Genomic DNA, 15,524 nt, shown 5'->3' with positions numbered 1-15,524 from the left:
AGGAACACCTGCACAGGTAAACACCACCTGCACACCACCTGCACAGGTAAACACCACCTGCACAGGTAAACAACACCTGCACACCACCTGCACAGGTAAACACCACCTGCACAGGTAAACACCACCTGCACACCACCTGCACAGGTAAACACCACCTGCACACCACCTGCACAGGTAAACAACCTGCACCACCACCTGCACACCACCTGCACAGGTAAACACCACCTGCACACCACCTGCACAGGTAAACACCACCTGCACAGGTAAACACCACCTGCACACCACCTGCACAGGTAAACACCACCTGCACGGGTAAACAACACCTGCACACCACCTGCACAGGTAAACACCACCTGCACGGGTAAACAACACCTGCACACCACCTGCACGCGTAAACAACACCTGCACAGGTAAACACCACCTGCACGGGTAAACAACACCTGCACACCACCTGCACGCGTAAACAACACCTGCACGGGTAAACAACACCTGCACGGGTAAACACCACCTGCACGCGTAAACACCACCTGCACGGGTAAACACCACCTGCTCTGGTAAACAACACCTGCACGGGTAAACAACACCTACTCGGGTAAACAACACCTAAATGGATAAACACCACCTGCTCAGGTAAATAACACCTACACGGGTAAACACCACCTGCACGGGTGAACAACACCTGCACGGGTAAACAACATCTAAACGGGTAAACACCACCTGCACAGGTAAACAACACCTAAATGGGTAAACAACACCTAAATGGATAAACACCACCTGCACGGGTGAACAACACCTAAATGGATAAACACCACCTGCTCAGGTAAACAACACCTACACGGGTAAACACCACCTGCACGGGTGAACAACACCTAAATGGATAAACACCACCTGCTCAGGTAAACAACACCTACACGGGTAAACACCACCTGCACGGGTGAACAACACCTAAATGGATAAACAACACCTGCACGGGTAAACAACATCTAAACGGGTAAACACCACCTGCACAGGTAAACAACACCTAAATGGGTAAACACCACCTGCACGGGTGAACAACACCTAAATGGATAAACAACACCTGCACGGGTAAACAACATCTAAACGGGTAAACACCACCTGCACAGGTAAACAACACCTAAATGGGTAAACACCACCTGCATGGGTGAACAACACCTAAATGGGTAAACACCACCTGCATGGGTGAACAACACCTAAATGGGTAAACAACACCTAAATGGATAAACACTACCTGCACGGGTAAACAACACCTTCGCGGGTAAACAACACCGGTTCAGGTAAACAACTCAGGTAAAGGTTGATATTAGATCTTTAATTTACGCCGTTTCAGTTTGTTGACTTGGAGAAATGTTTTTACCTGTTTGGCCTTTATGACAATAAGATGAATTCTTTAACGGGAGCATTTTTCTGTCAGACCAAACGGTGAATCCTTTCAAAATAAGGGCGGTCTCTCATTATGTTCAATAACGAAGGTGCATACACACTCTGTCAGAATAAAAGCTCCAACTTTGAATCAACGTCTGCTGGGTAAACTTCAAGGATGAGTTTAAAATATATTGACCTTCATTAGTGACCTGTGACCTTTACACCATTTTCATGATTTAATTTTCAGAAATCCATTCCTGTTTACCTGTGGCACTTCCTGTCGGCCATCTTACCCGAGTGTCTTCTCACAGTTTCTTATTGTTTACCAAAAATGACAAAAGTGTCTCATGTCATTCCCACCATGCACTGCTCCACCCCTTGATGCTGAGTCAGCAGAGTGTGCAGCTTCATTGATGGTGATCAGAGTAAACATCTGTCTACACAAACAAAGACCAGATGTAAATTGAAGGAGGCTGTGATGTCACTGTGACATCATCGAAACGTGTCGGAGGGCTGTCCACCAGACTCCATTCTGTTTTTGTCATATTTAATTGGGCTGATTTTAGGTCAGTTATCAATGATTAATTTCACCCTCAGTGGTGTCTGACAGATTCATTAATGATTAATTAAGCTCTGCTTGTTTATCCTCCAGACTTCAGCCAATCAGAGCGTCCGGATGAGCGCAGAGCGACAGCAGAGCCAATCAGAGCAGAGCAGGAATCAGGTCAGAGTTCCTGCTGCTCCGCTTCAGACGACACAAACTAAATGAATCAAGCTGCACCGGTTCCTGGCTTTCGGCCGCTCGTCCTGACCTTCATCAGCAGGTGTGTGAGAGGAAGTTGTTGTAATGTAAAGCTGAAGCCTGCCGCCCTCCACGAACTCATCCGATCGATAACAAGAATTCATCATAAACATTCATGTTCTTTGATTTGTGTTTTAAATGTTCAACAAAAATGCGATGGAGGGAAAAATTCCTGTTCATTTTTTTTTTTTTTTTTTCAAAACAGCTGATTTAAATAAAAATCGTATATAAGACACAGAGGAGACATACCGACCACACCTGCAGGCAGAGATCAGGGCAGCAGCAGCACATAAAGCTGTATTTTTTGTTGTTATTATTGGGTTTATTTTTAATTTTACAACCCTGTTTCCAAAAAAATATTGGCACGAAGGTGGTCCCTCTCCTTTTTGCCCCGGAACATGATTTCCAAAAAGAATCTAAAATTTTGATTCGTCAGACCACAGGACAGTTTTCCACTTTTCTTTGGAGAGTTTTAACCTGCATTTGTGGACGCAGCGATGAACCGTGTTCACAGACGATGGTTTTCAGAAGTGTTCCTGAGCCCATGCAGTGATTTCCACCGCAGAATTGTGTTTGTTTTAAATGCAGTGCTGCCTGACGGCCCGAAGATCACCACCATCCAATATTGGTTTTCAGTCTTGTCCAGATTTCTCCAGATTCTCTGAATCTTTTAATGATATTGTGCCTCTGACTGCCTCTCTGGGATGCTTTTTTTTGTTTTGTATACCCAATAATATTACTGATCTGTTGCCGGTTAATTAAGAACAAAGCGAAGAACACGTTCCTGTATCGGAACATCACATGAAAGTTTCTCGTGACGTCGCTCTTCAGTAACGACCGCACTGATTCCATTTTTTATTCAAACGTTCATATTCTGACAAAACAAATTTCAGTAGAACAGACGAAACCTTAAAATAAACATCAGCCGTTCTCTTTTTTTTATTATTTTAATGAGCAGTGGAATTAAATTATCACGAGCACAGATCTGCAACAAACAACAAACAACGATGACAAACATCTCAGTGACTCGAGGTGAAAACAAGAACAAGCTTCAAAAACATTTCAGGTTCTTCAAATTCTTTCAGACTCCTTTGTTTATCTGTTTGTGTAGTTGTCTGTTTTTTTCATGTGTTTTTTTGTTTATCTGTTTGTTTGTTTATCTGTTTGTCTGTTTTGTTCTGTTCCAGGATGGGTTCATACATTCGTCCATCACTTTGGTCCATAAACAGATGTCTCACCGGCTCCTGGTCCTGATGTCTCAGTCCTGCTCCTCAGAGGACGAACCCTTCACACCATGTGTCCTGACCGGGAGACTCCAGGACAGACCAGTAGAGTCCAGGACAGTCCACCAGTATCTGGCGGATGACCCTGCAGTCTCATTGGGGCACCGTATACCGGTCTCTGGGCTCATCGGTGTCCAGTTGGTCCCGGTCGGGTGCCGTCTGTCAGGACCCCGGTGGTTTTCCGGCCGGCTGTCCCTCGGTCTCGCTGGCGGGGTTCAGCTGTAAGGACTTGTTGGACGGCTGGATCTGGTTCTGGCTGCTGCTGGATCGCGGCCTGAGCAGCGCTCGGCCGCAGACCTTCTCCAGCCCTCGGCCCAGCTCCTTGCGGATGTTGTCGCTGGACAGCACGTAGAGGATGGGGTTGACGGCGCTGTTGACGGTGGACAGGCCGAGGGAGATGGTGTAGGGCGTGTACATGGTCCTCTCGAACAGACAGGTGCCGTCCTCCAGGTGGGGGAAGTGGTAGAGGACGGCTCGGATGAGCAGGATGGCGTGGTACGGGGCGAAGCAGACCAGGAACAGCAGCACCACCGCCACCGCCAGCCGCCGGACGCGCTGCTTCTGCTCCCACCGCAGCCCGGTGCTGCGCTGCACGTTGGCCAGGATGCCGCGGTTGGTCGCCACCAGCACCAGCAGCGGCACCAGGAAGCCGACCACGAAGCGGGCGTAGTTGAAGCCCGTCACCGTGGCGCTGCGCTGACTCGGCTCGAAGCAGCGCCGCGAACCCTCCGCGGCGGCGCCCTCCCTCATGGTGAACACGGGCACGTGGCCGACGGCCACCAGCAGGACGATGGCGAGCGTGATGAGGGCGGCGTGGCGCTGGCGCCGCAGGCCGCGCGCCTCCACGCTGTAGACCACGGCCACGTAGCGGTCGCAGGAGACGCAGCAGAGCAGGAAGATGCTGATATACATGTTGTTGAAGAAGATGTAGCCCGTCAGCTTGCAGGCGGCCGACGTCCACGGCCAGCTGTGTCCCCTGCTGACGTAGTCCGCCCACAGCGGCAGCGTGCCCAGGTAGGTGAGGTCACACAGCGACAGGCCCCACAGGTAGACTCCCAGCACGTTCTTCCTGCGCACCTGCAGCCAGGTGAGGAAGACCGTCAGCAGGTTGGCGGGCAGACCGACGACCAGCACGGCGCTGTAGAGCAGCACCAGCGGCAGGCGGTCCTCGTCGTACGGCGGCTCGCACGCCACCGAGCTCTGGTTGTTTCTCAGGGACAGCGTCTCGGTCGCCGGCAGCATCTGCGGGGGAGAGACGGCCAATCAGATTCAAGGTCATCATCTCAATATCGTCGTCTCTCTTATTACGCTTTTTTTTCCTTCATGATTAACTTTGTGTCGTCTCTTCGTTCTCGATGTTTGTCTCAAATTTTTTGTCTCTGAAAATCAAAAGATCAATTTTTGATGAAGATCACGGTATATTTTACCTTTATTTATACTCTCTTCCTCCTCCCTCCTCTTCTCTTTCTTCACCAACTCTTTCTCCTCCTCCTTCTTCAGCTAGAAGTACGACAGGTTGTGGCACTCAGGTACTCTAAGATACTGGGCAGTTCTGCATATTACTGTGGATAAAAATACAGTATTATTACTGTATATTTAAGTATATTATAATATATTACAGTAATACACGGTATACTACAGCATATTAGAATATATTACAGCATATTGCACTATATTAGAATATATTACAGTATATTGAAGTATATTAGAATATATTACTGTATATTTGAGTTTATTAAAGTACATCACTAGAACTAAACTACAACTAAATTCAGAGTAAAGTACTTCCCGTGTTCAGTTTGAGTCTGAATCCGTTCCAGTTTATATTCTGAACAGTGATTTATTTGATATTTGAATACTGCAGTACAACAGAGTATTTGTTCTAGAGTGTAGTAATATGACACAAACAATATCTGATACTCTGACTTCTGCAGTAAATATTCAGTGTTTAAATATTTAATGAGTTTTCACTGTTGTTCTTCCCTTTGTCTTCCTCCGCTTCCTCCTCTCTGATTTGATGACATTAAAAACTGTTATTGATCATTTTTTTTCAGCTTTGTGGACTATAAAGATATAAAAATACAAAATAGATATTTAAAAACAATGCCGTTGACCTTATTGATCCTTTTACAAAGATTTATGGTGTGACAACCGAGGGGGTCCCGATCCACGGCTTTCATCACACGGTCCGAGCAGCAGGATAACGACTCGGTGACGTGATCAATGAGGTTATAATCAATAACAATTGCGGTCGTGATGCAAAAGCCAGCTGGAAGTCACGGTGACAGTTACACGCGCGAAACAGGACACTTTTCCTGCGGTCATTACTCACCGCGGTCTCGCGCATCGTCCGTCTCCGTCCTCGTGCTGATTCTTGAATGAAGCGAACGCCACATGAAGTCTCGGGGAGCAGCGCTGGCGTCACGTGACGTCAGCATCATTTATTTATTCAGTTTCATATTTAATTCATTGTTTTCATCTCATTCATTCATCCGGAAGAAGGAATAACAAGTCAGAGAAAAACCAACTGGCAGAACCGATCAATAACTCGAGAGTGTAATCAATAGAATTATTCAATCAGTGAAGTCAATTAGATTCTGTTCCAACAGAAAGAAGTCGGCCATCTTGTGTTACCAACCGGTACTGCTTCACGACCTCCTTCCTTCCTTTAACCACATCACTTAAGTCCGTTCATATTTTCATGTTTCTATTTTTCATATTTACAAAAGTTTCTTTCAGGAATGTTTAAGCGATGACGTGGCGGCGATGACTCTGCAGAAAAGAAGCTCCGCCCACCCTGCGGTTTGTGGGAGGAGTCATACAAAGTAGACTTGCTAGGTCCCGTTCCCGTGGTGATGGACGATCTTCATCTCGCGCAGGTAGTTAAGTTTCAAAATAAAAAGTCTCTGCTGCTGGGAGCCGTCGTCAGTTTTTCCAGCGGATTTGCTGGAAAAGAAGAAAAAAACACGGTTCAGTCGGGTCACATGATGCCGGCGATGAAGATGCCTCCTCAACCTCCTCCTCCTCCTCACCGAGTTGCTGATCAGCTCGTCGATCTTCCTCTCCTCCGCAGAGCCTCTCTCCACCTTCCCCCGGTATCCTCGCAACAGCTGTCGGTCCTTCATGTCCCGGTACGTCTGATTGGCCCAGAGATCGTGACATCACATCATGAACTTAAACCCACCCTGCTCGCTTCTGATTGGTTTAAAGAATTTTACGAGACTCACGTTGATGACGATGTCGTGACATTTATGTTTCTGAGCCAAACTGATCCTCGTGTCTGCGTCATCGATGAGCCCGACGTACTCCTGCAGCACCTGGCAACAGGTAAACAACAACAACGCTCATCATCAATAACAACGCGGGTAACCAATAACGCAGTAAACATTAACACACCTGTCGTTATCAATACTCAGTAACACCGTCGGTATGGGATTCATTAATAAATAACACCTGATTAACTCCGCCTCCTGTGTAATAATACTGCTGCTTGACCCCGCCCCCCTCACCTGTGTGGGGGCGGAGTTTTTATGCAGGATGTCGACGACTCGTTGGAAGCTCAGCGGTGATTTCTTCCTGGTGAAGCCGAGCCAGTTCCTGCTGGTGAACAGAGCGTCTACGTCGAACCACGCCTTCAGCTTCGCCCTCGCCCCCAACGCCGTCACGAAGTACTGCCTCTCCGAGATCTGAGGTAAGAGGTCGGAGGTCAGCAACTGATGGTGACCCCGAGGCCGAGAGGTCAACAGAGTCGAATGAAACATCTCTCACCTTAAAGGTCTGACGGACGTTCAACGGACTGCTGTAGGTTCCCTGAAACCCAAAACCCAGGGTTAACTAATCCGGTTCAACTAATCAGTTTCATCTAATCCGGTTTATCTAATCCGGTTCAACTAATCAGTTTCATCTAATCCGGTTCAACTAATCCGGTCACTGACCTCCGACTCGGGGTAGTGGTAGAAGCAGCAGTAGTAGAGCGTCGTGATCAGCGGCATGTTGAGGATTGAAGCTTTTCTGGGAAACTTCTGGAAAATTTCCACCTTCCCGCCGCGCTCCGCCTGCCGGTCGGTTGCCTAGCAACAACGCATACGGAACAGTGGGATTAAAATATATTTAATCCAAAACGTTCACTGTCAGGATTCAGGCATTAGACTGGGACCAGTCGGGGCATTAACACGACGTTAGTACTGGGAATAAAGTGGACTGAACTGGATTAAAGTGGAATAAACTGGATTAAAAGTGTCATCAAAGGGGTTTCTTACCTCGATGATGATCTGCCTCTCCAGCAGAGTGTAGTGGTCCTGAACATGAGCCGCATCCTCCGCAGAGAAGGGAAGGCTGAAAACAAACAAATACACAAACCTCAGCAAACTGTAAACAACAAACGGTAAACATAAAAATAACACAGTAAAGAACTAGCAGTGAGGAACCTTAATCACTAATCAGATTGCCAGTCTGTCTGTAATCAGATTACCAGTTAATCTGTAATCAGATTACAGGCCGACTGTAATCAGATTAAAGATCTGTCTGTAATCAGATTACCAGTCCGACTGTAATCAGATTACCAGTCCGACTCTGTCACATCAGTCGAGTTTGAAGAACGACGTCCTGCAGCTGTCACTCACCTGAGGCAACTCTTCAGGAAGTCCCGCCTCTTGTTTTCATCTGTAATGTTGAGGTGCTCTTTATACTGAAGCAGCTGTGGCCATGGAAACAAAAAGGAAATTACACCGGCATCCTGTCATCCCGCATGTGTACCACTACTGTGTATTAATACTGTGTACTACTAAGTTCTACGTACCGCCACGTCCTCCATCCTGCCTAGAGCTCTGAGGGACAGAAGAAGAAAAGGACGTTAACAAATTAGGTAAACTGAGTTTGATGTCAACATGAATTGAAGTGAGTTCAGGTGAGTTCAGACCTGAGCAGCTCCAGCAGCAGCCTCTGGTCTCTGGTCTCGGTCAGGTAGTGAATGAAATGTCTCAGAGCCGTCTGCCTGGAGTCCAACTCCCGAAACAAAACCTCTGAGCAGGAACACACAGTCAGGAACCCAAACACTGGTCCAGGATCAGGACCCACGTGGTCCAGGATCAGGACCCGCGTGGTCCAGGATCAGGACAGCAGACTCACCTTTACTCAGGGTCCTCTTTAAAAAAATCAAAACCTGAAAAACAAACGACGCGCTCGTTTTTGTCTTTGATCCAAGTTTTGAATAAAGTTTAAAGATTCATGACGTGTTCACGGATCAGATTGTAAATAAAGTTACCGCAGTGATGACGTTTCCGTCGTGAGCGCTGACGGCGAAATCCAGCAGCAGAAGTTTGTCCTGCAGAGAGCGGAACTTCTCCAGAGACACCGCCTGAAATACAAATACACACAATACTGCAGTAAAAATACACACAATACTGCAGTCACTGCCTGAACTACAGTATAAATACACTGGAGTACTACAGACAGGTGTGATACCTTTCCTTGCTGCAGTCTCTGAACCGTCTCTTCAGGGGACCAATCACTGACGTAATCCTGACATCACAACACGATGACATCATCATTAGACATAATCTTTAGAAACATCAAAATAAAAACAAATGACATTAACATCAACTATAATCAGATTATCTAACTGTAATCAGATTATCTATAATCAGATCGCCCATCTGTACTCACATTACATAACTGTAATCAGATTATTGGACTGTAATCAGATCATCTGTAATCAGATTACCAGTATGTAATCAGATTAGTAATCCTGCTGTTACCTTGTATTCAGATTTGGGTTTTCGGAGCTCGGGAGCGTAGTGCCTGACAGAGGAGTCACTGAGCGCTAAAAAACAAAAAGAGCATCATCCATCCATCCATCCATCCATCCATCCATCCATCCAACCAACCAACCATCCATCCATCCATCCAACCAACCAACCAACCAACCAACCAACCAACCAACCAACCAACCATCCATCCATCCAACCAACCATCCATCCATCCATCCATCCATCCAACCAACCAACCAACCAACCAACCAACCATCCATCCATCCAACCAACCAACCAACCAACCAACCAACCAACCAACCATCCATCCATCCAACCAACCATCCATCCATCCAACCAACCAACCATCCATCCATCCAACCAACCATCCATCCATCCATCCATCCATCCTGTTGTCAGACTTACAGTCAGTGAGGATCTGGAAGTTTCCTCCTTTAGTTTTTCCTGTAGAAAACCACATCGAAGCTTCAGTCACGTGATCACGGTTCACTTCCTGTCTGAGTCATGTGACCTGGTCCCGCCCTCCCATCTCACCTTTGAACAGGTAACTCAGCGAGTACCCTGATTGGCTCTTGCTGAGCGACGTTGTGTCTGTGTTGATTTTGGGGAAGGTGGGCTCTCTGTCTGTCCTCTGGTTGGACGCTGCCGTCTCTTTGACGGACCAGGAGATACCTGGGGACACAGGTGTGGCGGATATCTCAGGTCCCAGCAGCCAATCACAGCTCAGCATTCTGCCCAGGTGTTAGTAATGAGAGGAGGGAAGGTGTCTTACTGCCGATTGGCTCTCCGCTCCAGCTGACTTTCTCCACATCGTCTTCATCATCGTCTTCCTCCACCAGCCCACGGATGCTGTTCACCGTCTGCTTCGACTCTTTTAACTGACACATAAACCAACACCTGAACGTCACACCGTGTTCCCGATGCACTTGAACGTCACACACTATTTCTGATGCACCTGAACGTCACACCTGAACATTACAAGGTCTTACTGAAGCCCTGAACGTCACACAATGTTCCTGGCGCACCTGAACGTTACACGGTGTTACTGAAGCACCTGAACGTCACACAGTGTTACCGAGTCCACTTCGGTCCGGTTCGGTTCAGGTTCAGGTCTTGAGCAGTGTGTGGGACCAGGTCTTACCCTGCTGAACTCATCGTCTTCATCGTCGAAGGTGAAAGCTTTGAACTTGGAGCCGTGCCAGTAGTCTTCCTCATCAGCCTTACTCTTCATCATCTGGACACAGAAGGGTTAACTTTATTTATTTATATCAGCAGGAACACGGAACAGGCAGGAAACGTCAGAGTGGAGGGACGCAGATGACGTCAACTGTGTGTGTGTGTGTGTGTGTGTGTGTCAGTCATGTGTTGTGTGTTTTGTGTGTTGTGTGTGTGACAGCTGCAGGTTTGGCTGGTTAGCATGCTAACAGGCTAACAGAAACGTCCGTGTTTCACTCTGACAAATGACGAAACAGTGACGTCACGCGCGCATTTATAACCCGTAAACCGGAACAAGAGAAGTCACGAATCCGCCGAGTTAAAAACAAAAACAACAACACACAACTGATCAGACGCGATCAGCTGTTCCTACCTTCACCTGCTGCAGCTCCTTCCTCCTCTCTGACGGTCTTCACGGCTTCCGGCTTCGCGGGGGCTGCTGGGAGTTGGAGTTTAACACGGAGCTGCAGGTTTGTGTGAAGAGTTCATGTCTGAAATTCACACACGTGAAACATGTATGTTCAGACTTCCACTTCCTGTTTACGTCATTATTTCTGATGTCCTTTCAGAATAAACCTTCAGAAGCTGCCTGAGAAATCTGTTGATTTTAGGTTTCCTTCAGTATCACCTGATGTTTGTCTGAACTCCCATGATGCACTGCAGACAGGCCCTGCTCACACAGTTCTGCTGGTTGTCTGGTTCTGTTCACCAGATGTTCTCCACCTCTGGTTCTGGTTCTGTTGGAGGTTTCTTCTTGTTAAGAGGGAGTTTCTCCTTCCAGCTGTTGCTCATGTTGACCTGTCGGGTTCCTCTGTGATGTTCTGAGGTTCCGTTGGAAGAACTGTTACAGAACCCTGCGGTGACTGATTTGGTGCTTTGTTAATAAAGTTGAATTGAACTGAATGAACCCCGGGGGGGGTTCCCCCGAGACAATGACGTCAGAGATGCCCAGTGGCTTTTTACTTTGAAAATCCTGAGAGGAAGTGGACGGCTCATGTTACGGCTGCAGACTCCCGGTCCGGGACGTCCTGCTCGCTGCCTGTCCTGCTCGCCGATGGCTGAATGGGGCAAAGGAGATCCTCGATGGATCGTCGAGGAGAGATCCGACGCCACCAATGTCAACAACTGGCACTGGTCTGTATGTTGTTGTTGTTGTTGTTGTTGTTGTTTACTATTGTCCATGTTGTTGTCATGGAACCTGTAGAAGTTTAGTTTCAAACAAGCGACTAAGTGATGTTCGGTCAGGCTTCATGTATGTGCAGCACGCACACACACACACACACAGAGACTGTGTGTGTGTGTGTGTGTGTGTGTGTGTGTGTGTGTGTGTGTGTGTGTGTGTGTGTGTGTGTGTGTGTGTGTGTGATATTTTAGGACGACTTATTTTGGCGTGTGTGTGTGTGTGTGTGTGTGTGTGTGTGTGTGTGTGTGTGTGTGTGTGTGTGTGTGTGTGTGTGTGTGTGTGTGTGTGTGTGACTTATTTTGGCGTGTGTGTGTGTGTGTGTGTGTGTGTGTGTGTGTGTGTGTGTGTGTGTGTGTGTGTGTGTGTGTGTGTGTGTGTGTGTGTGTGTTACGGGACCCAGCAGCTGGTTCAGCACATGCACAGATATTTTTAAAGGCAGTGATGTTACAGGTGGGCGGAGCTTGTCTGTTCTGCAACAGCTGATGGAGGAGTGACTCTCCCTCCTCCTCCTCCTCAGGACGGAGCGCGACGTCTCTTCCTGGTCCTCGGAGCGCCTCCGCCTGCTGCTCCTCGCCGTGCGGGTGGAGGGACCGGAGGGCGTCTGTCAACTGACCGACGTCAGCAAGCTGGACGGAGAAGCCTCCATCAACAACCGCAAAGGAAAACTCTACTTCTTCTATGAGTGGCAGCTGAGGGCCAACTGGCTGGGTCAGTGATGTCACTGATGATGTCACACTACTGACACAGATTCACTGATGATGTCATCCATCCATCCATCCATCCATCATCCATCCATCCATCCATCCATCCATCATCCATCCATCCATCCATCCATCCATCCATCCATCCATCCATCATCCATCCATCCATCCATCCATCCATTATCCATCCATCCATCCATCATCCATCCATCCATCATCCATCCATCCATCCATCCATCATCCATCCATCCATCCATCCATCCATCATCCATCCATCCATCCATCATCCATCCATCCATCATCCATCCATCCATCATCCATCCATCATCCATCCATCCATCCATCCATCCATCATCCATCCATCTATCATCCATCCATCCATCATCCATCCATCCATCCATCATCCATCATCCATCATCCATCCATCCATCATCCATACATCCATCATCCATCATCCATACATCCATCATCCATCCATCCATCCATCCATCATCCATCCATCTATCATCCATCCATCCATCATCCATCCATCCATCCATCATCCATCATCCATCCATCCATCCATCCATCCATCCATCCATCCATCCATCCATCCATCCATCATCCATCCATCCATCCATCCATCATCCATCCATCCATCATCCATCCATCCATCCATCATCCATCATCCATCCATCCATCCATCCATCCATCCATCCATCCATCCATCATCCATCCATCCATCCATCCATCCATCCATCATCCATCCATCCATCCATCCATCCATTATCCATCCATCCATCCATCATCCATCCATCCATCATCCATCCATCCATCCATCCATCCATCATCCATCCATCCATCCATCCATCATCCATCCATCCATCCATCATCCATCCATCCATCCATCCATCCATCCATCCATCCATCCATCCATCATCCATCCATCCATCATCCATCCATCCATCATCCATCCATCCATCATCCATCCATCATCCATCCATCCATCCATCCATCCATCCATCCATCCATCATCCATCCATCTATCATCCATCCATCCATCATCCATCCATCCATCCATCATCCATCATCCATCATCCATCCATCCATCATCCATACATCCATCATCCATCCATCCATCATCCATCCATCCGTCCATCCATCGTCATACCGATCAATAATCGATACCTCTTTAACTCCAGCGCTGCTTCCTGTCCGCAGGTACGTCCTGCAAAGACGTGAAGTACCGAGGAACCGTTGACGTAGCTAACCTGTCCGACGAGAACGACGAAGACGACCTGGATGTGAGTCGGAGTCGTGCCCCCGATCGATCGGCGTATTGATGACTGTGTTGACGATCGTACTGATGAGCGTGTTCCCGTCCAGATCTCGGTGTCTCTCTGTAAGGACCAGCCCGAGACGCCGCTCCTGAACCTCATGAGAAGAGCCGGGGTCAAGGAGGTCCGCAGGGTTCTGGGCCAGTACGTCCACCAGCTCAAATCAGGTCTGTTACCCAGAGGCCGTCGGGATGAGCCAATCAGAGAACTCTGTCGTAACTTTCACCTTTGACCCCACAGAATTCAGTCAGGGGATGATCCTTCCGACCGCCGACGCACCGAAGCAGCCTCCACCGGAGCCGGCTCAGAGGAACCAGGTCAAGACCGGCAAAACCCAGGTAGAACCGTCCCACCGGTCCGAACCCGGCTCCTGTTAATGCTGAGTGGACGTGACCTTTGACCTCTCTTGCAGATCAGCCCCGCCCCCACGTGCTCCTCGAACCCCACCCCCTGTCCCACAGGTGTTCGTATCCAGACCTGCAGTTTTAACCTGAAGGAAACGTTCCGGACGACGGCTGATGAACTCTACAGGACCTTCATCATGCAGGAGGTACCAGACCCGGGACAGACCGGGACAGACCGGGACAGGAACCAGACTCAGTGTAGGACAGAGTTCAAACAAGGACAAGAATAAAAACAAACTTTGACCAACTAGGGAGTCTTAAGTGACACCGAACCAACCAATCAAATCAGAACACATCAAGGTAGACTGAACCTGGTCCTGGCCCGGTCAGTCCAGGTTCAAACCCAAATCCATTCAGGCCATGTCAAGGACAAATCAAGGTCAGAACCAGGTCAAAAACTCAAATCAGGCTTCAACTGATCCAACAAGAAGCACTTGCCTGAAACGCTCAACAGTCCAAAAAACATTGAGCGCAGTTCCAAGATGTCCGAAACCGGACCACCAGGGTCACGTGAAACCACACTTAATTCAGGCCAAGTCACATTCAAACCGCCGCGTCAGCTCAAACGGCGGTACCGTTTACGTTGACCTCTCTTGGTAGTTCGTGCAGGTGTTCACGCGTTCCCCGGCGGCGGTGGACGGGCGGCACGGAGGCAGCTTCCAGCTGCTGGACGGGAACGTCAGCGGACAGTTTACGAAGTTGGTGAGTTCACGGCCGAGCTTAAAGCCAATTTATTAAAAAAAAAAAAAACGTCACGTCACGTCGTCACGGTAACCAGACTGTCATTCCTCCTCCCTCGCAGGTACCGGACCGGAGGATCGAGATGAGGTGGCGGTTCAGGACGTGGCCCAGCGGTGAGTCTATCGAGTGTTTTTTTGGTTTTTTTCCTGGAGTCCCGCCCTGCTGCTGCGTTCAGGGACCCAACGCTCTCGGTGGTCTCTCCATTTTTTTTTTTAGAGCACTACGCCACCGTCCTTCTGGAGCTGGACGACCGAGGGGACGAGACGGAGCTGAGGATGGAGTGTCGAGGCGTCCCCGCGTGGGAGGAGGACTCCACCAGGGGGGGCTGGAACCGCTTCTACTTTCAGGCCATCAAACAGACGTTCGGATACTGAAGAGACTCTTGAGACGGTGAAGAGGGTCCCGGCGTCTTACACACTTCCTGTTGTTCCCCCAGCGCCTCTCGGTGGGGGGGGGGGTCAAAGGTTCCAGAGTGGGCCAGTTTCCAATAACGAGAGGATGGGTTCCAGGTTGGGGTTAGCGTAGCATAGCACAAAGACTGGAAGCGGAGGGGAACCGTTAGCCCGGCGCCGAACAGAACCAACCGAACCCGGAAAGTTGTTCCTTTAAAGTTGAGAATAAAAAACGGCTGCACTTTGTTCTGTTTGTTCGTCCTGTTGTGATTCAGAGCCGCAGAACAGTCCAACGTGTTTTCGCGCCCAGCTCCTGGTCCCGACTCTTTCATCATC

At 48.6% G+C, this 15,524-nt stretch overlaps 3 protein-coding genes across 4 annotated transcripts; 1 reads left to right on the top strand and 2 right to left on the bottom strand.

Moving 5' to 3' along the window:
• Positions 1-3,106: 3,106 nt before the first annotated feature.
• LOC138636822 (probable G-protein coupled receptor 132) lies at positions 3,107-5,789 on the bottom strand. The gene is made up of 2 exons (XM_069725081.1): positions 4,896-5,789; positions 3,107-4,710 (listed from the first exon to the last, which is right to left on the bottom strand). The coding sequence occupies exon 2, from the start codon at positions 4,708-4,710 to the stop codon at positions 3,631-3,633; it is 1,080 nt and encodes a 359-aa protein (XP_069581182.1). The 5' UTR covers positions 4,896-5,789; the 3' UTR covers positions 3,107-3,630.
• Positions 5,790-5,868: 79 nt separating this feature from the next.
• On the bottom strand, positions 5,869-10,927 carry vipas39 (VPS33B interacting protein, apical-basolateral polarity regulator, spe-39 homolog). Of its 2 annotated transcripts, XM_069725075.1 has the most exons (19): positions 10,825-10,927; positions 10,378-10,470; positions 10,009-10,114; positions 9,771-9,908; positions 9,642-9,680; positions 9,225-9,289; positions 8,932-8,988; positions 8,732-8,824; positions 8,596-8,629; positions 8,387-8,489; positions 8,267-8,294; positions 8,091-8,164; positions 7,728-7,803; positions 7,404-7,538; positions 7,237-7,278; positions 6,978-7,154; positions 6,696-6,785; positions 6,501-6,605; positions 5,869-6,414 (listed from the first exon to the last, which is right to left on the bottom strand). In XM_069725075.1, exons 2-19 carry the CDS (start codon positions 10,468-10,470, stop codon positions 6,394-6,396), a joined length of 1,476 nt encoding a protein of 491 aa, XP_069581176.1. In that variant the 5' UTR covers positions 10,825-10,927; the 3' UTR covers positions 5,869-6,393. The 2 variants fall into 2 exon arrangements, with proteins under 2 accessions (XP_069581176.1, XP_069581177.1); XM_069725076.1 differs by lacking the exon at positions 10,825-10,927 and having other exon boundaries at positions 10,378-10,581.
• A 502-nt stretch (positions 10,928-11,429) lies between these two features.
• LOC138636821 (activator of 90 kDa heat shock protein ATPase homolog 1-like) lies at positions 11,430-15,434 on the top strand. Its single transcript, XM_069725080.1, has 9 exons — positions 11,430-11,585; positions 12,152-12,342; positions 13,536-13,618; positions 13,701-13,818; positions 13,892-13,989; positions 14,064-14,201; positions 14,656-14,757; positions 14,858-14,909; positions 15,013-15,434. Exons 1-9 carry the CDS (start codon positions 11,446-11,448, stop codon positions 15,168-15,170), a joined length of 1,080 nt encoding a protein of 359 aa, XP_069581181.1. The 5' UTR covers positions 11,430-11,445; the 3' UTR covers positions 15,171-15,434.
• The last annotated feature ends 90 nt before the right edge of the window (positions 15,435-15,524 follow it).

The sequence above is a fragment of the Brachyistius frenatus genome, unplaced genomic scaffold (assembly GCF_029030835.1).
Source record: "Brachyistius frenatus isolate BFR_SWC_R1_liver_20210118 unplaced genomic scaffold, ASM2903083v1 Contig_408, whole genome shotgun sequence".
NCBI lineage: Eukaryota > Metazoa > Chordata > Actinopteri > Embiotocidae > Brachyistius > Brachyistius frenatus.
Note: the sequence above shows the minus strand (reverse complement) of the source record. Positions and strands in the feature narration are given on the sequence as shown.